This window comes from Protopterus annectens, chromosome 11.part0 (genome assembly GCF_019279795.1).
Source record: "Protopterus annectens isolate FY-2018-M chromosome 11.part0, PAN1.0, whole genome shotgun sequence".
Classification (NCBI taxonomy): domain Eukaryota; kingdom Metazoa; phylum Chordata; order Ceratodontiformes; family Protopteridae; genus Protopterus; species Protopterus annectens.
In genome coordinates this window covers 161,279,378-161,304,455 of record NC_056745.1, presented here as the reverse complement: position 1 = coordinate 161,304,455, position 25,078 = coordinate 161,279,378, and the positions used below count along the sequence as shown (strand labels likewise).

Here is a 25,078-nt window from a genome sequence, read left to right as displayed (position 1 = left end):
CAGGATCCTTTCCCCCTTATTTTGAGGTTTAGGGAAAAAGGTGGGCAAATGGATAGATTGGTTGAGAGCCACGCTGGACACCACTTTAGGCATGAAAATTGGGTTAGTCCTGAGGGAGAACCTGTCAGCGTGAAAATGATGAAGGGTTCCACAGCCATAAGTGCTTGTAGCTCAGACACTCTTCTAGCTGAAGTGATGGCCAAAGGCAAGGCTGTTTTCCAAGAGAGGAATTTTAACTCTGCTGAAGCTGCAGGCTCAAAGGGGGGTAGCATGAGCTTTTCCAACACAAAGTTAAGATCCCAAACAGGGGTAGGGGCTCTTCTTGGTGGCCTTATGATGTTAGCCCCTCTCAAGAACTGCTTGATGAGAAGGTGTGAGAAGAGAGGTGGCTCGGTGCTGTAATGTGTTGAGATGGTAGAGGCATGGATTTTAATGGAAAAAGAAGGACAGGCCCCTTTAAAGCAGGTCTGCTAGGTAATACAGGATGAGAGGTAAGGATGGCTGTGCTGGGTCAGCTCCTTTAGTCTGGATCCAGGAACAATATCTTTTCCACTTGTCAGCACATGATTTTCTAGTAGTGGGACGTCTGGCTTCATGTATAACATCCCGGACCTTCTTGTTTAGGCTGGCCACTGGAGGAGAAGTCAAGAAATGAGCCAGGCTGAGAGGTTCAGGGTCTGCAATTGTGGATGCAAGAATTCTCCCTCCTGCTGAGTCAGGAGAGTTGGAATCTGGGGGAGGTGCTATGGAGGCAACGGAGACATACTGCGCAGTAGTGGGTACCAGTGCTGGTGTTGCCAGTCTGGTGCAATCAGGATTGCCCTTGGTCTCTCTTCCCTTATTTTGAGTAATACTCTTGTAAGAAGAGGTAGGGGGGAAATGCATAGATTGAAAGGTTTGTCCAGTGGAAGGACAGGGCATCCACTTTCCAGGCCTTGCAGTGAGGTTCCCAGGTGCAGAATTTGAGATGGTGGTTGTAGGTGGAGGCAAATAGGTCCACCTTCGGGGTACCCCATTTCTGGGTCACAAGGCTGAAGGTGGTGTGGTTTAATTGCCACTTGTGTGGGTCTAGGAAATTTCTGCTTAAGCTGTCTGCCAGAGAGTTTTGGTTGCCTGGCAGGAATTGGGCATGCATGTGAATATGCATGGCTAAGGCAGTGTTCCAAAGGGTCATGGCTAGCCTGCAGAGTGGGTAAGACTGGGATCCTCCCTGCTTGTTGATGTACCACATCACTCTGGTGTTGCCAGTTTTGATTAGTAGAAACCCTGGAGAGAGTAGGGATCTGAAAGCTGTCAGAGCGTGCTGAACAGCTAGCATCTCTTTTTGGTTGATGTGCAGATGAATTTGATTTAGGCTCCAGTGGCTCTGAATGCACCTACCATCCATGTGTGCACCCCAGGCATAGTCTGATGCGTCTGTGGTTAGGGTCTACTCTGGGCGGCATGGGGTTGTGTAAAGGGAAGTCTCTTGTTGTGGTTGCATGCTGCTGCCCACCAAAGAAGCTCTTTCCTTAGACAAGGTATCATATGTATGATAGTTTCCAGGTCCTGAGAATGTTGGCACCAAAGACTTTTTACGTACCACTGAAGTTTCCTCATATGCAGTCTGGCATATGGAATTAGTAGAATGCAGGAGGCCATGAAGCCTAGAGCTTGCAGGATTTTTCTTGCAGATAACTGGGTTCTGGCGGCCAATTGAGAGAAGTAGCCTGTCAGATAGGCTTGTTTTTCTGGAGTAAGGAATGCCATCTGGGATGCTGTGTCCAGGCTTGCTCCCAGGAATGCAATTTTTTTGACTGGGGACTAGTTTGGATTTCTTTTTGTTGATAGTGTACCCCAGTGAAGTTAGAAGGTCCTTTACAAATGTTAGGTGCTGCAACAGCTTTTCCTGACTGTCTGCCTGAATTAGGCAGTCATCCAAGTAGGGGTTAATTTGGATATTTCTTTGTCTGCAAAAAGGCAATGGCTGGAGCCAGGCATTTTGTGAATAGTATGGGAGCAGTGGATAAGCCAAAGGGAAGTGCAGAGAACTGATAATGCATACACCCTGCCCTGAAAGGTAGATATTTCCTGCAGGAGTCCCTGATTGGGATATGCAGATAGGCCTCTTTTAGGTCTAAGGTGGCTAAAGGACCAGAGACTGGACAAAATGTTATCACCCACTACTGCGCAGTATGTCTCCGTTGCCTCCATGGCACCTCCCCCAGATTCCAACTCTCCTGACTCAGCAGGAGGGAGAATTCTTGCATCCACAATTGCAGACCCTGAACCTGTCAGCCTGGCTCATTCCTTGACTTCTCCTCCAGTGGCCAGCCTAAACAAGAAGGTCCGGGATGTTATACATGAAGCCAGACATCCCAGGCATCTTTGGACAGTATAGGGAGAAGCTGCTGTTGGGTGAGCATTTTGAATTTTGGTACCACCAGGAAGGTGTTTAGAATGGATAGATCTAAGATTGGGCACCAAGTGCCCCCTTTTTTGGGTACCAGGAAAAGTCTGGAATAAAAACCTTGGTCTATCTGTTCTGCAGGAACAGGCTGAATTGCCCTTATGGAGAGGAGGGACTGAACTTTGTGCCTCTGCCCACTGGTTTGGAGGAAGATCTGGGAACCCTTTTGGGGTTGGCAGCGTGTAGAAATAAAATATGTACCCTTGGGATACTATGTTGAGGACTCATCGGTTGTTGGTGATGGAAGTCCAGTTACTTGCATGGTAGGCAAGTTTTCCTCCTAGGGGCAAGAGCAAATGGGCAGATGTGAGAGGAGGAGTTGAGAAGTCATTGTGAATTCTTTCCATAAGGGGGTGGCTTAGCACTCCCTATTTTAGAAGTGCAGGTACTCCATTGCTTAGATCTCTGCATACCTTGAGACTGTTGTCTGGGGGGTCTGCTTCCCTAGGTCTAGTCTGAGGTGGCCTAGAGGGGGCTGGAAAGGACCAATGTTTTGAGGGGCAATGCCTGCTGAATCTTGGAGGCTGTACTTGTAAAAAATCTGCATAGACTTAGCTTTTTCTTCCATCTTTTTTAAAACCACTTCTGCTTTGGTGCCAAACAGATTGTCTTTGTTCAGTAGTGCGTCCAACAATTTTGATTTGACATGGTCTGGCAAGGTCTGTGCCTTAAGCCAAGTACGCCTTCTAAGTACAGAACCTGTGACTGCTACCCTGCAAGATGCTTCCAGGTCGTCAAACCCATATTGCAGGGTATGCTTGCTGACTTGGCTTGCAAAATGCATAAGCTCCTGTAATTCTTTATTTTCTGCACAGTTTAGGAAGGTAAATCATTTTTTTGTTTAATAAGTTCCATATTATGTTGCTGGTATTTCAGCATGTGGAACTGACAATATAATGCTCTAATGGCAAGAGTTGTAAAGGTGTATACTTTTTTACCCCATCTGTTTAAAGCTCAGAAATCCCTATCCGAGGGGGTGGGATTCTTAGCTGTAGTTGCTTTTATTCCTTTAGGTCCTTGGGAGATGACCTCTGGGTAGGCAGTAGGATTCTTGAAAAGAAATTTGTGTGAGTCAGGGACTCTGTAGTACCGGTCAGGTTTCATGGGAACAGGAGGTAGAGTATCAGGAATTAGACTTGATTCCACAAAAACATCATCCACAACATCCAGAACAGGGGGAATAGCTAAGGGTCTGTGCTGTGGTAAATCTAAAAATTCCCTGAGTCTCTGTTTGGACTGAGGGCAATCCTGGCATTCCTAATGGAAATGCTCTCTCAAGGTATGTAGGGTTTTACCAAAAGAAAAATCCTCTGGAGGAGAGGCAGAGGGAATGGATTCCTCTGCATCTGAATCCCCATAAGCAGATAAGGGCATGTCTTCATAATCAGAAACCTCAGAGTCGTCGGACTCTTGGTCAGATACAGCTGCTGGGGACAAGTCTCTTTTCCTTTCAGCAGGGGAAGGCTGGCTTCCCCTAATCAGCATGAAAAGGTCTTCCACAATTTTAAGCATCTGAGATTGTGGCAAGGAAGCAGGCGCTTGAGATTGGGTCATTGTTTTTTTAGGCGTAGCTCATACTCCGGGCCTTAGAAACTCGGTAGCTTTAGAAAGAACTGAAGCCACGAAAAAAGTCGATTTGTGTCGAATATCGGTAATGCAAAGAACTTCCTCAGAAGCCGGTGCCTACGCAGCGGCTCCGGACCCATCAAAGGTACAGACATCTGCAGGTTCCGTAGTCAAAGAAGAGTCTCGCGGCATACCAGACACTGAACGGGTCATGGTAGCGGCCTGCAAATCCATCAGGGGCTGCGAAAACACCTCACTGAGTACCAGCAAACTGGCGACTAGCTTAACGGAGGTGTCGTCCGCAGTTTTGGACCTGTGCACTCGGTCTTTATCCTTTTTGGAAGATTGGTAGTCAGATGGCTTACCAAAGCCATTTCGGAATATGGAGCTCGAGAGTGAAAGTATTTAGCTACAATAAGGGTTCAACGACGTATAGTTCGGGCTTTGAACAAAGCACAAAGCTGGCAGCAAGGGACTTCGTGGTCTGGGCCTAAACAGGTGACGCAGTAAGAATGGAAATCTCAGTGTGCTATTTGCTTTCCACAGGCGAGACAATTGTTAACTTTTTCTGACATTGGTTAGAGCAAGAAAAAAGGATCCCCAATGGGGTACTTAGCATTAGAAGACTTCAAATTCAATTTTGGAAATGAAAAGTCAGGTAGCGGCCACCCGCCACTTGTGCAAACTGCTTCTGCTTTGGGATCCTCGGCAAGAAAGACTGATGTAATGGCATCAGCTGCCTGTTTTTATACCACTGACGACCTGACGTCAGTCCTGGAGTGACAGCAACCGACACAGAAATACTAAGCCTCTGGTATTCGGGCCAACTGAAGGCTATCCCTGGCAGAATAACCCAAGTGTGATGACTGCAACAGTGAAACACGAAGAACATCCAATGTTAGAACCCACGGAGCTAAGAGATCTTTGAATGGAGGTTTTAGACGTAAGGTGCCTTTTAGAAAGACCTTGAATAGGTGATGGGATATTAAAGAATGGTCATTGTATCCATTGTGAAAATTAGAAATGGCTGCTAACTGAACTCTAATGGTGGAAGCAGAAGCTCCTTGATCAAAAAGGGCGGCTAAAAATTCCAAGACTTTTTCAACAGACACCGAAAAGGGGTCTAAGTTGTTTTCAGAAGCCCAAAATGAAAATCTCTTCCATTTATTGGAATAGAGTCTCCTGGTAGAATGTCCGTGGAAAGCCAGAAGAATTTTTTGTATGGGGGAAGTTATATTATTCTAGCTGGTGACTAACAGAATTGGAGGAACCAAGCTTGAGAGAGCATTGATCAGGATGCACCAATCTCTGCGGGTGAGACAGCAGGTCTGGGACTGGGTCCAGAATCTAAGGATGGTGAATCAAGTGAGGCCAAAGAAAGGGGAACCAAATTTGCCTGGGCCAGAAGGGGGCAATGAGAATCACTTTGCTTCGCAACCCTGGGCTTTCTTTAGGAAGAAGGGTATGAGAGGAAATGGGGGAAAGCATAAAGAAGACCCAAGGGCCAATTGAGAAACAGAGCACCTCTCAGGGGTTCCCCCTGAGGGGGGGATTAAGCCAAAGTAGCTACTGCACTTGTTGTTGGTTGGGGAGGCAAAGAGAGCGCAACAAGGCTGGCCGCATTGGTGAAAGATTTCCTTTACCACTTTGGGATTGAGAGACCACTCATGAGGCAATAGAATGTGCCTGCTCAGCTTGTACGCTATCACGTTGGAACTCCCCAGGATATGCTTTGCAGCAAGAAAGCGGTTGGAAGACATTGCCCACTACCACACTCTGAGAGCTTCCTGGCAAAGAGGCTAGGATTTGGATCCACCCTGTTTGTTGATGTACCAAACCACTGACATGTTGTCTGACTGGATTGCAACTTTTCCCTGAGGAAGAGCAGATCGAAAGGCTTGCAACGCTAGGAGCACTGTTCTCATCTCCAGGACATTGATGTGCAAGTTGGCCTCTTGTGGAGACCAAGTGTCTTGGACTGTTCTTCCCAGATAATGCCCCCCACCCCACCCCATCGGGGAGTTGTCTGTGGTCACTATGGCCTTGGGTTGTGGGGAAACAAAGGGACAGCCCATTAGGATTTCTTCTTACTGCATCCACCAGGATAGATCCTTTTTGCAAGATCCTGTTACTAAGACTGGGTGAGTCATCAAATGAGATAAGATGGACCACTGGGAGGCTAGAAGCCACTGAAATATCTTCATGTGAAATCTCGCCAAGGGAACCAGGGTGATGGCCACCACCACAGATTGTAGGGCTTGAAGGACAAGTAGAGCGAGCACTTTGTTTTTCATTAAAATGAGTTGTACTTGAGACCTTATATTTTGAAGCCTGTGAAGAGTAGAGAAGCTGTAAATGAAACTGTGCTGAGGCAGGCTCCTATGAATTCTAGGTCCTGAGTGGGAGACAGCTGTGACTTCTCTTTGTTGACTGTTATACACAGGACACTGAACTAGTGTATGATGAAGTCTGTGGCTTGAAGCAGTAGATGCCTGGTAGGGGCGGTGAGGAGCCAGTCATTTAGATAAAGAAACACATGGAATCCATGTAGTCTCACATGAGCTGTAACTGCTGCCATGTATTTGGTGAACACTCTGGGGGCTGTGGTAAGGCCAAAGGGCAGCACTTTGAACTGATGACTGGCCCCTAGACGAAAGCAGAGATACCTTCCTGAACATTTGTCCACCTTGATGTGGTAATACGCATCTTGAAGGTCTATAGAGCAGATCCAATCATTTTCCCCTAGAAAGGGGAAAAGAGACTGAACAGTCACCATCCAGAATTTTGTCTGCTGAAAAAACGTGTTCAGAAGGCTTTGATCCAATATCGGCCTCCAGTCCCCCATCTTCTTTGGTACTAAAAAAACCTGTCTGGTTTACCGGACTTCTTGGATGACTCTTTTTTTTTTTTTTTTTTTTTAGCAGTTTTTGAACTTCTATAGCAACTTGATCCCTCTGATTGGGTGGAACATTGAGGATTTTTCTCAGTGATCTCAAGAAAAGCGTGAAGGGTATGTGATAGCCTCTAGAAATTATTCTCTGCACCCAACTGTCGGAGGTTATTTGTCGTTAGGCTGTCGAGTGCAGTGAGAGTCTTCCCCTGACTGCTTCCGGAGGTAAACAATCAGGCCTCCTTTCAGGAGCACTGGCAGGATGAAAAGAGAAAGTCTCTGGAACCCTGGTTTTGTAGGCCACCTCTGCCTCGCAGGCAGTGTCTTCCATCTGAGCTCTCACCTCTGTCCCAAGGGGAGCCGCTGCCACATGTGTCCTGAAAAGGCCCCTGGGACTTTTTGAACCACATCTTTCCACTCCTCTGATTCCTGGAGTAGGATCGCTGAGGAGTAGAAAAACAAATGACAACAGTAGACAGGGTCTTTCTATCCTTCTCACACCTAGCTAGTATGTCCTTCACCTTGGGGCCAAACAAAGAAAAGCCATCAAAAGGACGAAGGAAGACTTGAATGGATCCGCAAATTCACACAAGCACATCCAGGTGTGGCACCTTATGACAATACCGGAACCTGCTGCTCTGGTCATGTCTTCGGCTGCGTGTGCAATGAGCTGCATGGGCGAGTTCGACATAGACTCCAGGGTGGCTAACGAGAGGTGACCTTGCCGTGCACCTTGTCCTGCACCTTGTCAGACACTGCTCCCGCAAGAGTATCTGATAACTACTTAATCAGATCTCACTGAAGTCTAGTAAAATGTGCCATGAAGTTAAGGACCTGAGTGTGAAAGTCAATAAAGCGTAAACCACCACCAAGGCATCTACTGCTAAACCCTTGGCCCAATGTTGGTGGTCTTCAGGAGGTGATAAAATTTTGTCCAGTCTCTGGGGAAAAGGATCTATGGTATCTGAGGTCTTGAAAGCCCACTGCGTGATCTGCTTAATAAGATAGTCAGAAGATGGGGTCACCCAGGAAGTAGATGGCCAAGCACCAAACACTTGCAAGTACACGGATTCCTCGGAGGTCAGGTTTTGGGGCTTCCAGTTCCCCTCTGCTTGAGGATCTCTGGGATGTCTCCAAAGAAGACATCTTTAGGGGAAGACTGTGGGGTACCTTCCCATTCATTGAAATCCATGTCCTCGGTGACAGATTCTTCCAGGGAATCTAGGTGCTTCCTCTTGTACTCCTTCTTACGGGGGGGGGGGGGTTCCTCAGCGGGGATCTCTGACGAAGACGGGCTCTGTGCAGGGGTAACTTGAAGCATCGGTACTCGCTGTCCTGTCATGGAAAATGGTGTCAGCTCTGGACCAGAAGATATAGTAATGTGACACTCCGATGCAGGAGGAACCAGCTAAGAGCCTGCAGAGGTTAAAGCCCTCTCCATAACCTGGAAGGCAGAACCCCCCAAGGAGGAGTGGGAGCCCGGAACTGAGAAAGACCACCTTGGAATCGAGGTCACACCCTGCCCCAAGAGTCCGCCCTTTGAGCAGGAGCTGTGGAAGGACCCACAACCAACAAGGTCAAAAGAGCTAAGGTCGGCTCTGTATAAAAACTAGAAGATGATCTGAGACCCTCGGAAACTGCAGTGCAGTCTTGGCCCCAAGAATCTGTCAATTTCAAGGATGGTACCAAAGAAGTCAGAGCAACATCCGGTGCCGAGATAGGGATGCCTAACAGCACAAGAACAGCTGGTACCGGGGGATCAAAGTGCTGGGGTCTGAAGCTCCAGTGGAAGTTAAAGAAGGAGACAAAGATGGAGTCCTTGGAGAAGATACCAACTCCAGGAGGGAGAGGGACCTAAGAAGGGGTTGGAATACCTCTGGCCACCAACAGTTGATCCACCAATCTCATGATATCTACCTCTGAGAGACTCCTAGAGGATCAAACGGAGAATCCTGAAGGGGATTCAGGTCATTCCAAAAGGGCAAAAGGGTCTATGGGAGAGAGGGGTTACCAACAATGGTAATGGAGATTACCAGAGAAAAAGGGTAGAGTATTCGAACACACACAATTGAAAAATTACAAGGTATAATATAGAAAATATATCTATTTATCTATAGAAAGCAAAATACAAACAAATAGCTTAATAAGGAAAATTTTTAAAGGGAAAAAGATTCAGGTCTAGTTCCAGCACCGAGGGGGTAGGCAGAGTCTGCTGAGGCGCCATTGGAGAAGTTGACACCGAGCCGGAAACTAAAGAAGGCAGTGCTGATGCTGGTGCTAATGGCAATGTAGTGGCAGTAGTTGGTGCCAAGGATTCTTTAAGCTCAAGTTTTGGTACCGTTGCTTTTGGTTCCATGGAAGTAGTCGGAACCATAGCCTTATGTTTTTGTGCCAGCAGTGCCATGGGGGATGCAGGTACCGAGTGGCTCTTCTTTTTGACAGGGTCTGATTTGGGATCAGACTTGGACAAAGCTACACTAAAGGTAGTTTTTAACAAGCCCTTCAAAGTGAGCTTATTCCGACGCTCGACCAAGGCCTGGTTACTAAAGGCCTGTCAAATGTCACAATTCTGATCGAGATGTGGAGCTCCTAGACAATAAACACATGAAAGATGCCCATCAGAACTGGGCATCTTTCTTCCATAGTCTTGGCACTGTTTAAATCCAGAAGTGCCTTTATGCTTTTCTGCCATTTTAACAATTAGCGTATAAAGGAAACAAGCTAAACACACCAAAACACACGCATGCAAAGGACAGAAGGAAGGTCGACCAATTACGGTAGTGGGTATAAGAAAAAAGAGGGAAGGAAAGTACCAACAATGGTACTAAGAATTACCACAAACTGTAATAAAGGCAGGAGAGGGGTTACCAACAAAGGTAATGGAGATTACCAGAGGTAAGGGGTAGAGTATTCGAACACACACAATTGAAAAATTACAAGGTATAATATAGAAAATATATCTATTTATCTATAGAAAGCAAAATACAAAGAAATAGCTTAATAAGGAAAATTTTTAAAGACTTAGCTGAGAGCAACGGCTGACGCGTTTTGCTGATAGAGTGACAAATAAGATATGAGGTAATGGAGAGAGAGGGATTATGAGAGTTTTCTGGCTGGTGCTAGCTGTACAATGGCTGAGCCAGTTCCAAGGATTGGAACCGAACCCCATTTGTCATGAATAAACACAGCTTGACAACATCAGATCAACTGTTAATCCCTGAAGGTATGACACACTATAAGGTTGCCCATACATTCTACAAAAGAACAAGAAGTGCAGGTTCTTCATCCTAACGCCATGAGGTAAGCAGTATTAAGTGCTTGACAAGGGTGGCAAGAACTTTTAAAGTTTGTCTGCTTAAAGGTGTATACAGCTAGGCATATTATGGTCCCCTTGATTGCATGCCTAGCAGTATTCCTATGTTCCTGTCCTCATCCTGGTTGTATAAACAAAACATTTCAAGCTTACCTTTTCTTTTGTCCATCTTTTTTGACCCTTTTCAGTCTGGCTGATTACATAAGATTTACAAAGGGACCACGCAAAGCCAGAAAACTCTAAAACAGGTTTGAAAGCTGATGTCAACAATTGGATCATCAGAAAGAGAGACCCATTCCAAACTACTGCAAAATGGATTGTAATAACGTTTTGACATTTGACTGATCTACATAAGGCCTAGATTTTTTTTTGTTTTTCTACAGGACCTTTCCCAGTAGTTCTTCTACCTGCACCCAATTGGCCCATTTGTTCCACAGGGGCAAGAGCTTTGCATTATTGGGCTATGCAAGAGCCCTACCACCCATTCATTACTGCCAGAAAGCCATGTCAGCTCATCCATTCCTCCAGTAGCTCATCCATTCCTCCAGTGGCAAGTCAGGCGGTAGGGAGTAGGCCAACTTGCTGGTCCTGCAAAGGTGCCCTACCCTCCCCTAGTGGAACATCACCCCACCCCTGGTGGTTCCCTGATGTCTTATGTATGTTGCCACCATGAGAAGCGTACCTCCTCAAGGCTGAATCTTCTGGACCATGCATCTGCAAAATGGGAAAGTGTGCTTGGTACACCTATCTATACTGACTCTACATAGAGCAAACAGAACATTTCTGTTAACAGTTGAGAGACATACATTCCTTCCTATCACTAGAAGGTTATAGGAGCAACAAACGTCACAGATGACCAAAACATTTAAGCAGCTACTTAAATTCCATGGTTTCAAGTGGTCTGAATGGAAGCTAATTGCTGACACTTAAAATTTCTTCCTTTTTTACTTTCCTTTGTAATATTAGCAAAAATGTGATTAGAAGATGCAAAACCATGCTTCTGAGAGCAAAGCAGTACTCTCTCATTGCATATCTTAAAGGCTTTTGGAGGATGGTTATCAGGCTGAAAGGTCATAGCAATTCTTCCTCTAGACTATATATGAGGGTACAGGTTAAAACCACAAATGAGCACCAGCAACTTGCCACAACTTTTAGCAATGAATTTGTATCATCCTCTGGACCTCCTTCACCTCCTTTTCCTGGTCCTACCCCTGTTCCACACCACCTTCCACTTTTTGCAGAATGTTTTATCAGGAAATAGGTTCATAGGTTGGTACTGGGGTATCTGCCCAAAGGCATACATTAGCCCAGCCACATTGTGCGGTATTCACCGCCCCTTTAGTAGTTCCCTAGACCCTTATACTAGCAGCTAGTACCCTTGGCCCCTATCTAGTAGTGCTGTTGGTGTGATCACCGGTGTGAACTTTCTGTTACCCATCCACTCATCAAGGTTCCTCTTGAAGAGTGATAGTGAGGGGCTCTGTCTTATGTTGATCGGGACCCTGTTCCATATTAAGGGAAGTCTCTGCGAAGGGAATATATCCCTCCAGCATGTTCTATTCATTGTTGTGTTGAGGTTTGTATCCCTAGAGCGTGTAGCTCGAGTAGATTTGGTTTTGCTAAGATGGAGCATGTTCACCAATTCTGGGTTGGACATAGCTCTGTACGTTAGACAGAGATCGCCTCTGAGAAAGCGGTATGCAACAGAGAGCAGTCTTAGCTTTTTCAATCAAGCTGCATAGGGCAACTGTTTTGAGGCCAGTAATCCTCTTGGTTAGGTACCTCTGTGGTCTCTCCAGCTGGTGGAGATGTCTAGCCAGGTGCATTCCAATTGGTGCATTGTACTCAATAAAGGGTCTGATGAGGGAAGAGTAGAGGGGCACCATTACATCCTTAGATCTTGATGCGAACCCTTTCGTGATCAGATGGGTCACACAGAAGGATTTTCTAACCACTTTGGCAACATGGTTATCAAAGGAAAGCTGACTATCTACTTGGGTCCCTAGATCCCTTATTTCTTCTTCAGATTTCAGGGGATTACTTCCTATGTTGTAGTTTGCGGGTACTCTGTTTTTTCCAAAGGGGATTACTACGCATTTTTTTGCATTTAGCTTGAGACCATGGCTTTGACACCATGCATCAGTCTCATTTAGGCCCTTCTGGAGGATCTCCATGTTGGCTGGAGATTCTTTTATAGCACCCAGTTTGCAGTCGTCCGCAAACTTAGTCAGCCACAGCCCTTCCGTGCTTGCCTGTACTTCTGAGAAGTATATGCCAAACAGGAGGGGCCCCAGGACAGAGCCCTGAGGCACACCACTCATTACTGGTCTGGATTCAGACATAGATCCCACTACTCTTACTTTAAGGGATCTGTCTGAGAGCCAGTTTGCGATCCATCTTGTGACGTAAGGGTTTATGCCCAGGCTGGTGAGTTTATCAATAATACCTGAATGGGGAATGGTGTCAAATGCTTTAGCAAGATCAAGGTAAGCCGTGTGTACCTCCTTTCCCTTATCTATAGCCTGAGTAACTGTCTCAAAGAAATCCACCAGGTTCAGGAGGCATGATCTGCCCTTGACGAAGCCGAACTGTGTGGGATCCAGTGACTGGAGGTTCCCAATCTCTCCATTTATGAGTTCCATAATGATTTGCTCCATAGCCTTACAGATCAGACGGGTCAGGCTTATTGGTCGGTAGTTCCCAGGGTCAGTTGTGGCCCCACCCTTGTGTAGCGGGACCACCATTGCCGTGCACCATTCTATGGGCACATATCCTGTGGAGAGGCTGAGACTCAACAGGGTATTAAGATGCGGGGTTAATTCCTTTTGGAGCTCGCTTATGACACAGCCTGGGACACCATGTGGTCCCATGGAGGCAGTGTTTTTAGCTTTAGATAGAGCCTTGTTAACCAACATATCAGTAATAATTGGACTTACACAATCCCCTAGAATAGTAATAAGCCCTGTAAGTGGTGAGGGGGGGGGGGATTTGCACTGATCCTGTCAGCCAAGATGTTGGCAATGTCAGAAGGGTCAGTGTATTTTGTTCCATTTTGTACTGGCTCAGAATAGACCTGAGCGTTGCTATTTAGGTTTTTGACGTAGCCATAGAAGGCCTTATGGTTATCCTTGGCATTTAAATCTTTAAAATTCTACCGACTACTGCGGACTCAGGCTCCACAGGCAGAGGCACATATTTTACATAATTCTGTACCAGTTTCTGTAAATGTGTACTATACTTCCTTTATATTTTCTTCACTTTATTAAATCTGAGCAGTGATTTATTGCAGTGTATCGAACCTAGCAATTAGTTTTCAAGCAAACAAATAACAGTGAACACTTGGTGGCCTGTTTTCATACTTTGCAGAACACCATAAGGTCTTGGCAATAAATGCTTGATGAAAAGACCAATAATGAATCTTATAACAAACAAGATTCTGTAGCCTTCCTGCCTTCTCACCCCAAATGCAAGACACTTGGGGTAATGTTAAAAATTTGGACAATGTCCTCTACGTCCAACTCCATGTCCATTAACAGGTACTTTACAAACGTACCAAGGCTTGGTTACAAGTAAGAAGTCAATAGTTAAATCAAGACAGCTCTACAGGAATACATTAAAAAGACAGTAGAAGAGAAACTTATACAAGTATCTCTTTGCAAACAAAAGAAAGACCATCTTTCACACTGTCCTTCCTATATGAACAAAATTTAAGTCTTTGTCTATTTTCATAATGAAAGTCAGCAATGCCACTACTGCATCAAGAATATCTTAAAAAACAGCATTTTTTAATTAGCTTGTCTATCCATTATTAACAATAAACAATGTCATACACTGCTAGCCAAGTGTCACTTTGTATCCTAATTACCAGAAAATGCAGCTCTGGATTAGATTAGACAAAACTACTGAAACTCAAGAAAATCCATCAAAAACTGGGCATGATATACAGAAATCATCTTCTGAGCATACCCACAAAAATTACTCTAGCCAAAACCTACCTTCTGCCCTCCCGAAAAAAAAAACTTGAAAGCTGCTACAGCAAACTGCCAAATTTGCTACTAATTCATCTTGCTTTACCCATCACTACAAATCTCTGCATACCCTTAGCTGGCTGGAACTCTCCTTCCCCCTCTCCTACATTTAATTTACAACGCATAAAATCATACACAAACCATTAGCCTGCCCAGCTCTTACCCCTTTAATCAACATGTATTTTCCAAAAAGAACTCTTAGATCGTTAGACAAACAACTTCTCATGATAAATAAACTGAATACATCCCCTGCACAAAGCCTATACTCATACTCTGTAGCAAAAAAAACAGAACTCTTTACCTCTAACCACCAGAACTATTTCTAACCTACCCACCTTTAAATGCTCCCTAAAAGAATACCTTACAAAATCTTGGACCTGCTCCTGTGCCAATCCTGGCTGAACTCACTAAACCTCATTCACTACCTTTAACCTAGATCACACTTCACAATCCTCTCCAGCCTCCTACTCCACTCCTTTTTGTTTTCCTCACTACCTAATATGTTTTAACTCATCTCTGCAGACCCTCCCCATACCTCTTTCTTCCCTACTCACCTAAGCTACCTGAAGACACTCTACCCTGCACTCTTCTTATAATCTTCTCTCCAGCCTTCTTCCTTCTATAACCATAATATGAACACCTCACATCAATTTCACCTCACTGTCTCTAATCATGTAATCTCTGACATATCTAAATATCTTATTAGAATTGTCTCGGGTCTCATTTACCACATAGTAATCTATGTAACACATAATAGAACTGCTGAATTGTTCTTCACAAAATCTCTTCAACTCGTGTTATTGTTTTTCATTGCACTCTACTGTGAAACATATGGTCTATGTTTTTCTCATTACAGCATTTTTTCAATGTTATGTCTTGTACTGTAACTTGATACTTTGTGATTTAAAATATTTGTACTTGCTATTTTGTAATGTAACACGATACTTTGTGATTGAAAATATCTGCACTTGATTTTTGAAATATTGTGATTATGGGGCTTTTCACCCTTGGCCTCCACTGAAAATGGGTACTTTCTGGCCCAGTCTGACTTTCCTGATAAACAAATGTCAAACAAATAAATAAATAAAATGGAACATCTTCAAAAAAGTGGAAGGGAGTGTGGAACAGGCAGAGTAGGAGCAGGTGAGCAGGGGTCCAGAGGATGATGCAAATTTACTGCCAAGCAAGGCCTCTTTGCAAAGTTCAGGAAGAAGCAATACTAAAAATATTTCAAGCACCCTATTTAGGCTAATGTTTTGATAGGGAGTATCTGAAATTTTTAAGCTGGAACAAGACTTGTTCCCTTGAAACAAAAAAAAATGGTTGTTTAGCTCACCTGGTAAAATATTTGCTGGATTCCTTTCCACAGCTTTGGACTTGTCCTCACTTCCTCCATTTCGATTTGGCACATCTAATTAAATAAATCAGCTCCATTAAAAATAATAGCACACTGACATTTTTACATCAATATTATACCACTCAATTCCTTCCTAATGCTGCCATGCTTTTCCAGTTCAGACTATATTATCTGATTGTCAGCAAACCACAAAACAGCAGGCTGTTGCAAGCATAAGACAAAATGACCAGCCATACTGAGTGTGTAAGATGTGGAATGCCAGGATAGTCAAGCAAAGAGGTAAGACACAGACAACATCTGGCCAGCTTCATCAACCCTCACTTTTATGCTGTAAAACACATAAAATACCATATTACTTGTATTGTTGTGAACTCTGGCAATACACTAAAAATGTTGGTTCTTTAAAGACATACAATTAAACATATCCACCCTTTTTCAGATGTGTACACTTTCCAGTCTTTTTGATGTATATTATATTATAGTGCCTGTAAATGAATGGCACTATATAGAGAGGACATCTACGTTAAGGATTGTTTTAAATATGAAATTGCTTTGAAATTCTATAACTTCAATAGCAAAGCAGTTATTTTTATGAGGCAAAAAGATGATGCACATTGTTAGTACAATAGTATTTTTCAATACTAAGCAGTTATTTTTATGAGGTACAAAGCTAATGCACTTTGTTAGTACAATAGTAGTATTTTTCAATACTATAAGTATTTAATACTTTTTGGTCTTTTGAATTATGTGAATATCTAGTTGGCTTTCTGAACATTATTGCAAGTTTAGACAGTGATCTTCCAAGATGGCTATACACTGAACAACAGCTTAGTTTCAGATCTTCATGTGTGAAAACAGAAACTGAGTGATATGGGCCATTAACTCTTGACAGTTTTAGCAAATTCAGTTACTGGCAAGTAAATACACAGCCTGGATGACAGTAAAGAGGAAAAATTAGAATGCATGAAAGAAAATCAACTGGAAAATGAGAAGATAAACCACTAATTGGGGAGATCCTGCAGCTGTTCAAGAAAGAAAATGTTAGCAACAATATATATATATATATATATATATATATATATATATACAAACCATGGTATAAAGAACACACAAAAAAACAAGAGGGATGATGGAAGGGAGTAGCTACTGCAGCAGTGAAACACCTACTGTTATGGTAAGTTCAACTTAGACAACCGTAAAATGTTTATAACATTGATCACTGCTGCAGGAGAAGAGTCCAGGTGCTACTGAAGAATGGACCTAGCAAAGCTTGATCTGAACACAGAGAAGGAATCAATGTTATAGTGTTTTGTAAAAGTATGTACAGATGACCAAGTAGCAGCTTCTACAATACTTCTAGAATCCAACCCTTTCCAAGAGCCATAGATGAAGCCAAGATCCTGCTAGAGAGGAGTTTGTCCCTGCCTGGAACAGTTCTCTTATGGTGAATATAACAAAAGGTAATACTTTACTCTGTCTAGGCACTCACAAATCCAGCCCTAATAGCTGCTACACATCCGCAAGACAAACAGCACAAGTGTCACCCAATCTAGGGATCTAAACTTGTCAGTGACTCAAACAAAACATGCTGAAGAAACAGATACATGTGTCAGAGATTGCCCATTATTTGGAACAGGTTTCCTATTCAGTTCAAGCAGCCCTTCCCTGGCCTCTCCAAATGCAATTTGGATCAATGGATAGGGAATCATAAATTCACACCTGGGGCAGCATCTATGTCCCTTATGGACAGGGGGAATCTGTAAAGCACTCAAGGCATTGGCACAAACTTATGCCATCCTCTTGCCCCTAAGGGCCATATATCGAGTAAAATCAGGTGGTATTGGCTAGGCCTGTAAGGCTCCATTTCCTATGAACCAATAAAAAACTTAGACAACTATTTGGGAAGAGTCTGTTTTGACACAGGATGTTTCTTCTTCTTACCTTCACAAGAAATGAACAAATGATCCAAAGATCTAAAAGATTTAGTTCTGTCAAGATAGTACCAGAGTTGTCTGCTGACATACAAGGTATGGCACATCCTTTCTCCCTCATTTTTAAATTCAAGAAAGAAAACAGACAGATAGTTCAGCTTAAGGTAAACTCAGATAAAAATTTAGGCATAAAAGAAGGATTAGTTCTCAAATAAACCCCGTACCTAAGGAAAATGAGATATGGCTTACTCACTACAAGTACTTGCAGCTCAGATACCTTTTTTGCAGAGGTCAGACCAATCAGTAAAATTGTATTTCATGTTAAGAACCTAAAGTCAGACGGATAAGCTGGCTCAAATGGTGCAAGTGCTACCGTCTCTAACACAAAATAAAGATACCAGGGAGGGGCCATCAATTTTCTTTGAGGCCTCTTATGCAAAACCCCTTTCAAGTACATTTTGAAATAAGACTGCAATGAAAGAGGAGTATCCATGGGTAGACATGGTGAAAAGGCAAATAAACCAACCTTCCTAGAGGAATAAGAAAGGCCATAGTATAGTAATTCATACAAGTACCGTAAAACCAGAGAATAACTAGCCCTGAATTGGTGGTAGTTATGTTGTCAGCACCAAACAGAAAACCTTTTCCATTTGCTAACACATGATTTTCTAGTAGCAGGCTTTCTTGCCTCCATTAGTACTTGCTGCACATCATCAGTAAACAGGTGCCTAAACGGAATTAAGACCCTATCATCCAGGCAATCAAGTGAAGATGACTGATGTTGGAGTGTATCAAACATCGCTGTTCTTTTGTCAGTACATTTAGTCTGTGAGTAAGAGTGTGGTAACTGACCCTGGCCATTTCCAAAAGAAGGGAAACCATTATTGCCTGGGCCAGAAGGAAGTCACCAAAAAGACCTTGGGGGACTCCTTCTGAATCCTCAGAATTATCCCGGATATTAGTGAAAAGGGTGGAAAAGCACACATGAATATTCTTATCCATGGTAAAGAAAAGGCATCTATATTCCAGGCTTTCTTTCATGGAGTCCTGGAACAGAATCTTGTTAGTTGATTGTTCAGAGAAGAAGCAAAGGTCTACTTGAGGAACTCCCCACAGATAGATCAAATCATGGAAGACCCAAGGATCTAGTTTCCATTTGTAAGGGTTTGTCCTGGACCTGCTCAAGCACACAGTTTTGCTCATAGAGTGAGACTGAGCTATAAAGGTAAATCCCAAATTAACATGGCTTGTCTGCAAATGGGGTATGACCCGATTCCCCCTTGCTTGTGGCTATACGACATGACTGTGGTACTGTCTGTCAGCACTTGTAGAGGTCCAGGTAACCAAAGATGGTTCAGAGAGTTGAGTTCCTTGATCAGGGCAAGCATCTCCTTGATATTTATGTACTTCCATCTGTCCCTGGTGTCCCACACTCCCTGCACTTTTATCCCTCCTGAAAATGGAAAGGGATGGAGAACGGGAGAACTGGATTTAAGAATATCTGTTATCTCCACCAAAAGATTTTTCTTCTGAGAATCTCCAGCACTGGGATTTGAAAAGATAAAGGGTGTTGATGCTGCGACCAAAGAAATTTCATGTACCACTGTATCTTTCTCATACGGAGTCTTGCCAGGGTATCGTGAGAATCACAGATGCCATAAAACCCAAAATCCTGAGGTATTCCCTTGCAGTTTCATAGTATAGTACTAGGCTATCTGCCCTGGGGCATTTGTAAACCTAGCCATAGTGATGTGGCTTTTGCCACCCCATGATGTGGTACAAAAATGTACAGAATAAATCTAGAATACTGTGCCTCTGTCTAGTAGTGACACAGTGAAATTCCCCTTATATAATAGAATTAGTTTACTGTGCCCCTGTCTAGCAGTGACACAGATGTGACCCCTGGGGTAAACTTACGATCTCCCATCCACTCATCAAGATTTCTCTTGAAGGGAGTCAGTGAGGGGCTCTGCCTAACACGAACTGGGATCCTGTTCCAAAGCATGGGAAGCCTCTGGATTATGAATCTATCCCTCCAGCATGTCCTATTCATACTTGTGCCGGGGTTTAAGTCTTTAGCTCTCGTGGTCCTGATGGATTTGGATTTTTTGAGGTGGAGCATGTCCATCAGATCCTGATTGGACATGGCCTTGTACGTCAGGCAGAGATCACCTCTGAGCAGGCGGTATGCTACTGAATAGAGCTGAAGTTTCTTTAGTCTGGCAGAATAAGACATATGTTGGAGACCCTTGATCCTTTTGGTGAGGTACTTTTGTGGTCTCTCCAGCTGTTGCAAGTGCCGGGTGAGGTACATACCAAATGGGGCATTGTACTCAATCATGGGTCTGATGAGGGAGGAATATAGGGGTACAATGACATCCTTGGATCTGGATGTGAAACCCTTCATGATGAGGTGTGCAAGGTAGAATGTTTTTCTAACCACTTTGGCAACGTGGGTGTCAAATGAGAGGTCGCTGTCTACTTGGGTCCCTAGGTCTCTGATTACTTTTTCTGTACTCAGTGGGTTGCTGTCTATGTGATAATTTGTGGGTACTTTGTTTTTCCAAAGGGATGACTATACATTTTTTGGCATTTAGTTTAAGGCCGTGACTACGGCACCAGTTGTCCGTTTCAGTGAGGCCTTTTTGTAGGATGTATGTATCTGCTGGTGTATCGACTATGGCACCTAGTTTGCAGTCATCTGCGAACTTTGTCAGCCACAGCCCTCCCATGTTTGCTTTAACATCTGAGAAATAAATGCCGAACAAGAGGGGTCCCAGGACAGATCCCTGTGGGACACCACTTGTGACTGGCTTTGAGTCTGACATTGCTCCAGCGATTTTAACTTTATAGGTTCTGTCCTTTAGCCAGTTTGCAACCCATCTAGTGACATAAGGGTTTACTTTTAAGCTGTTTAGCTTATCTATGATGCTTGAGTGGGGTATTGTGTTGAAGGCCTTAGCCAAGTCCAGGTATGCTGTATGGACTGCTTTGCCCTCATCAATGGCTCTAGTGACTGTTTCGAAAAAGTCAACCAGGTTTAAAAGGCAGGATCTGCCCTTTACAAAGCCGAAGTGGGTGGGGTCAAGCGTCTGTAGGTCCCCTATGTCTCCGTTTATGAGTTCAATAATGATTCTTTCCATAGCTTTGCAGACCAGGCTAGTCAAGCTTATGGGGCGGTAGTTTCCAGGGTCTGTAGAGGCACCCCCTTGTGGAGTGGGACCACTGTTGCTGTACGCCAGTGTTCAGGTACGTATCCAGTAAGGCTAAGGTTAAATAGCATTTTTATGTGTGGGTTTAGCTCCTCTTGGAGTTCACGTAACACGCACCCCGGGATACTGTCAGGTCCCATTGATGCTGTGTTTTTTGCTTTGTTTAGGGCGGTTCTCACTTGGACATCTGAGATGACAGGGAGATTACATTCAGCTGGGATAAGTATTTCTTCTTTTGGGGGTGAAGGAGGCGAGAAATTTGCACTGAACCTGTCAGCCAGAATGTTAGCAATATCTGTGGGTTCAGTGTATTTTTTGTTGTTGTGAACCAACTCTGTGCATATCTGAGGGTTTCCGCCCAGGTATCTAACATAGCTGAAGAAGGCTTTGTGGTTATCTTTAGTGTCCTTAGCGATTTTTCTCTCAAAGTTTGCCTTGGATGTTTTTATGAGAGAATGTAGTTTTCTGTTAATGTTGATCAGAGATGTCTTCCCTTCATGGGATTTCGCTCTGACGTGCAGTAGCTTCCTTCTTTTGTTATACAATTTGTTTATGGCTGAGGTCCACCAGACAAGATGCTTACATTTGGTGGAGCGGGACTTGGATTTGTTTGGGATTGCATGATCCATGCATTCTTGGAGATGTCCATAGAAAGCATTTGTGAAGGATTCGGCATTGTGGGATGTGGTATCCACTGGCACAGTGGGCTTAAAGGATACCATCTCAGTCTTAAGAAGAGTGAAGTCTGCTTTTGAGAAGTTTTTCACTGTGGTCTTTTGTGCTGGGGGTGGAGGTGGGATATGTATATCTAGGGTGATTAGTTTGTGGTCAGATCTCACTAGTGAGGGGTATACTTCCGGTGTGGAGTATTTTGTCCTCATGTTTGTGATGATCAGGTCTAGTATATTATCTCCCCTAGTGGGAGAGGTGACTAGTTGTTCCAGTGCATTTGAATTTATGAATTCCAGGAACCTTTGGGCTAGGGTATTAGGGCTAGAATAATGTACCCAATCTATGTTTGGGTAGTTGAAGTCTCCCAGTATGATGGTATTTTGTGATACATTCATATCCTCCAATGTCTTCAGGAAGGCTGAGTGGGGTTCTTGAGATTGGGAGGGTGGTCTGTAACATGCTACCAGTTGTAAAGCAGTTTTGCCTATGGTTAGTTGCACATGTATGGTCTCTGATGCTTCATGTGTTGCTACTAACCTGGAGGTGTGGGTGTCCTTTATGAATATGGACACTCCCCTCCCTTTGTGGTTCGCCCGGGTTTTGGGGCGAAAAGCATGATACGAGGTATAGCCTGGTAGCTGGGGTGCTCTCAGGAGCCTTGAACCAGATTTCAGTTACTGCACAGACGTCGATGTTCTCCATGCTGAGGAGTGCATCAAGTGCCTGCATCTTGAGATTTAGACTTCTGGCGTTGAGCAGCATTACCCTTAGTTTTTTTCCATTTTCGTTTTCTAAGGAGGTGGGTTTGTCTTTTGAGCCTTGCCTAAAAAAGGCACTATGGGGGTGGCAAGAGCCTTAGCCAATATCTGGAAGCCCAGTGGTGACAGGTGTAAGCCATCCCTTGCGAAGCAGCGTGGCTTGTCCAACATATCATCCCAGGCAGACAGACATTGGATCCCCTTAGAATGACACCAGTACTTGAGCCAATTGTTAAAGCTGATCATCTTGCCTTTGTATTGTGGTATCATTCTTGGTGAGGGCAAAATGCTGCTCAGGGTCATGGTCATATCAGCCTGGGCTACATAATCGGAGAGCTCCTCTATGTCTCTTTTCATGCAGTCCAGGGAGGTATGTCTCAGGTCATTCACACCAGCATGGACAATGACGTAGTCATATTTGTACTTGCTTTGGAGTGACCTGAGTGCGTGTGTTATGTGGCGGATCCTAGCTCCCGATAGACAGCTCACAGTCACCTTCTCCTTGTTCAGCCTGGTCAGTGGGACATTAGTGTGTCTGACTATGGAGTCACCTATTACTAGTGTATCAGGCAAGGTGTTTGGCCTTAAGGGCTGCGATTGGTCGACACACTGATTTATTGAAGTATGTCTTGCATGTGTTTTGTTTTGAGGTGGTGGATTTTTGGATGTCTGCTTTGGGAGCCTCTGTTGTTTTGGTAAGTTTTTTATTAGAGCCTCAGTGTATGTCTTTGTGTTTTTATGTGTTTGGTTTGCAGTTGTGGTAGGTCTATGTGGGACTGGGATTGCTGTGTGTGTGGTTGCCATCTCCTCCTGTCTGGTCATGCCAGCCCTGAGTTGAGAGAGTTCATCCTCCAGTTTGGCTATATAGTTGCATCTCTCACATGTATTTGTGTTTGTTGGGAGGAGGAGAGGGTTGTCTGTGTACATGAGACAATTGTAGCATTGTCTCAAGATGCCCATATTGACCAGCTGAACTGGAGATGACGCCAGTAATCTACCACTCGACATGCTAGAACAGTATAAGGGAGTGGTATACCTTTAAGGGAAGTGGGTATTCACAGGGGTGGTAAGTAGATATAGTGCTTTACTTAGTACGAGAGTGCTTACTTAGTAGAGAAGTATTGAGAATAAGTGCTAGGCTTATAATACAGTGAGTAGTCTGGTTATACTAAGAGTAGAGCTTCCTTAAGGGAAAATTTGAAGAACAGACTTGGCGGAGCCAGAAAAAGTTTAACCGGAGCTGAGCTATGCGTACGACCGCGCAAAGCCGTGCAAATGCGGATTTTAAACAGTGAACTACAAAACAGCTGGAAATGGTCCCAAACAACCAATTACTACAGCTTCTTGTGCTGAGGTCACTTCCCCCAAGGACAGGTAGGCTGCTCAAGGCTCCCCACTCCCACTGGTGAACAAAGAAACTTCCTTCTATCCAAGTAAGGTAATGGACAACACAGGAACTACACCACAGCCTAGAATACAGCAATGCCTGTAAACTGGTCTAAACTAGTCGAGGAAGGCGGGAAAACAAGGATTATTTTTTTGTTTTTGGTAGAAACACACAGAAAATGCAGAAACAGTGATAACTTAGTTACACAGGCTAGCACACTTTAGTGGGCAGCCTCCACAGTTAAATTAAACAAACAAACAAGCAAACTTTCGATCAAATTCAACATAATGTAACTTTAAGTGCAGATTTTAAAATAATGCAGCAATCAGTTAAATAACAGTTCAGGCTAGTTCAAGGTAAGCTACAGAAGTATTTTCAAGTGAAAAAAGCAAAGATACTTAAATCCAGAAGGTAGTCGCTTTTCTGAGTTCCCTGCTGCTAGGACCACTCTGTAAACCCACGTGGAGCTTGCCTGAGCAGTATAGCCAGAAAAAAACGCCCAGAGGCGGATTTTAAACAGTGAACTACAAAAGAGCTGGAAATGGTCCCAAACAACCAATTACTACAGCTTCTTGTGCTGAGGTCACTTCCCCCAAGGACAGGTAGGCTGCTCAAGGCTCCCCACTCTGTCTGAGTGGCAAACTGTAGAAATATATCTAAATAAACATCTATTTTTTTTTCCTGTGGAAGAAAATCTCTTTAAACTGAGGTGTCTAGATTACATCCCAGGAACACAATCCTGTGTGAAGGAGTGAAGAAAGACTTTTGAATCTTCTCTTGGAATCACAGCTTATGAAAGAGCGGTCTCATCCAATAGGAAGATATCTGACACTTTGGCAAAGCTTCTCCAGAGATAGACAAGTTGCATAAATATAGAAAGATGTGGATACCCTGTGGCCTGCAATGAGCTATAACTGAAGTTAGACACTTTCGGAAGACTCTTGGTGCAGTCGATAGTCCAAACAGTATGGCAGAGAACTGATAATGTGATCCAGGCACACAAAACCTTAAGAAATGTCTCAAGTCTGGAAGAATAGGGATGTGATGATAAGCATCTTTTAATTCTAGTGTTACCATGAAACTTGACAGAGGAAGACAAGGTAACAGGTTGTAAAGTGACAATATTTTGAATTTGGGCACTATCACAAACAAGTTTAGTAAAGAAAGATCCAGAAAGTACAGTTGTGTACACTTACCATAAATGTAGATGTTCGAGTGTATTCACTGTTGCAGTCATTACACTTGGGTTATCCTGCTGGCAGGCTACCCTCAGTCGGCCTGAATTCCAAAGTCTAGATCCAGCGTCGGTTGCTGTCACCTCTTCCCTGACGTCAGTGCGCCAGGGGTATAAAAGATGCAGCCGATGCCATTTTCTTCAGTTTTTCTTGTCCCAGATGTCAGGTGCCCCCAAAAGGGTAGGCTAAAAATATGCCAATAAAACATGCATGCACCAAAATATATAATACCGTCATCTACAAGCAAATACACCACATAGGTTGTATAGGTTAGAGAAGA

General features: G+C 43.9%; 1 protein-coding gene across 3 annotated transcripts in view; it reads right to left on the bottom strand.

Annotated features, from left to right (window-relative positions):
- CCHR11.PART0H12orf4 (chromosome chr11.part0 C12orf4 homolog) overlaps window positions 1-25,078 on the bottom strand; it is a 919,017-nt gene that overhangs the window by 350,416 nt on the left and 543,523 nt on the right. For all 3 annotated transcript variants that reach the window (XM_044087562.1, XM_044087561.1, XM_044087563.1), the window contains one exon: window positions 15,583-15,657. In XM_044087562.1, coding sequence (XP_043943497.1) covers window positions 15,583-15,657 — 75 coding nt within the window. The remainder of the gene's footprint in view (window positions 1-15,582; window positions 15,658-25,078) is intronic.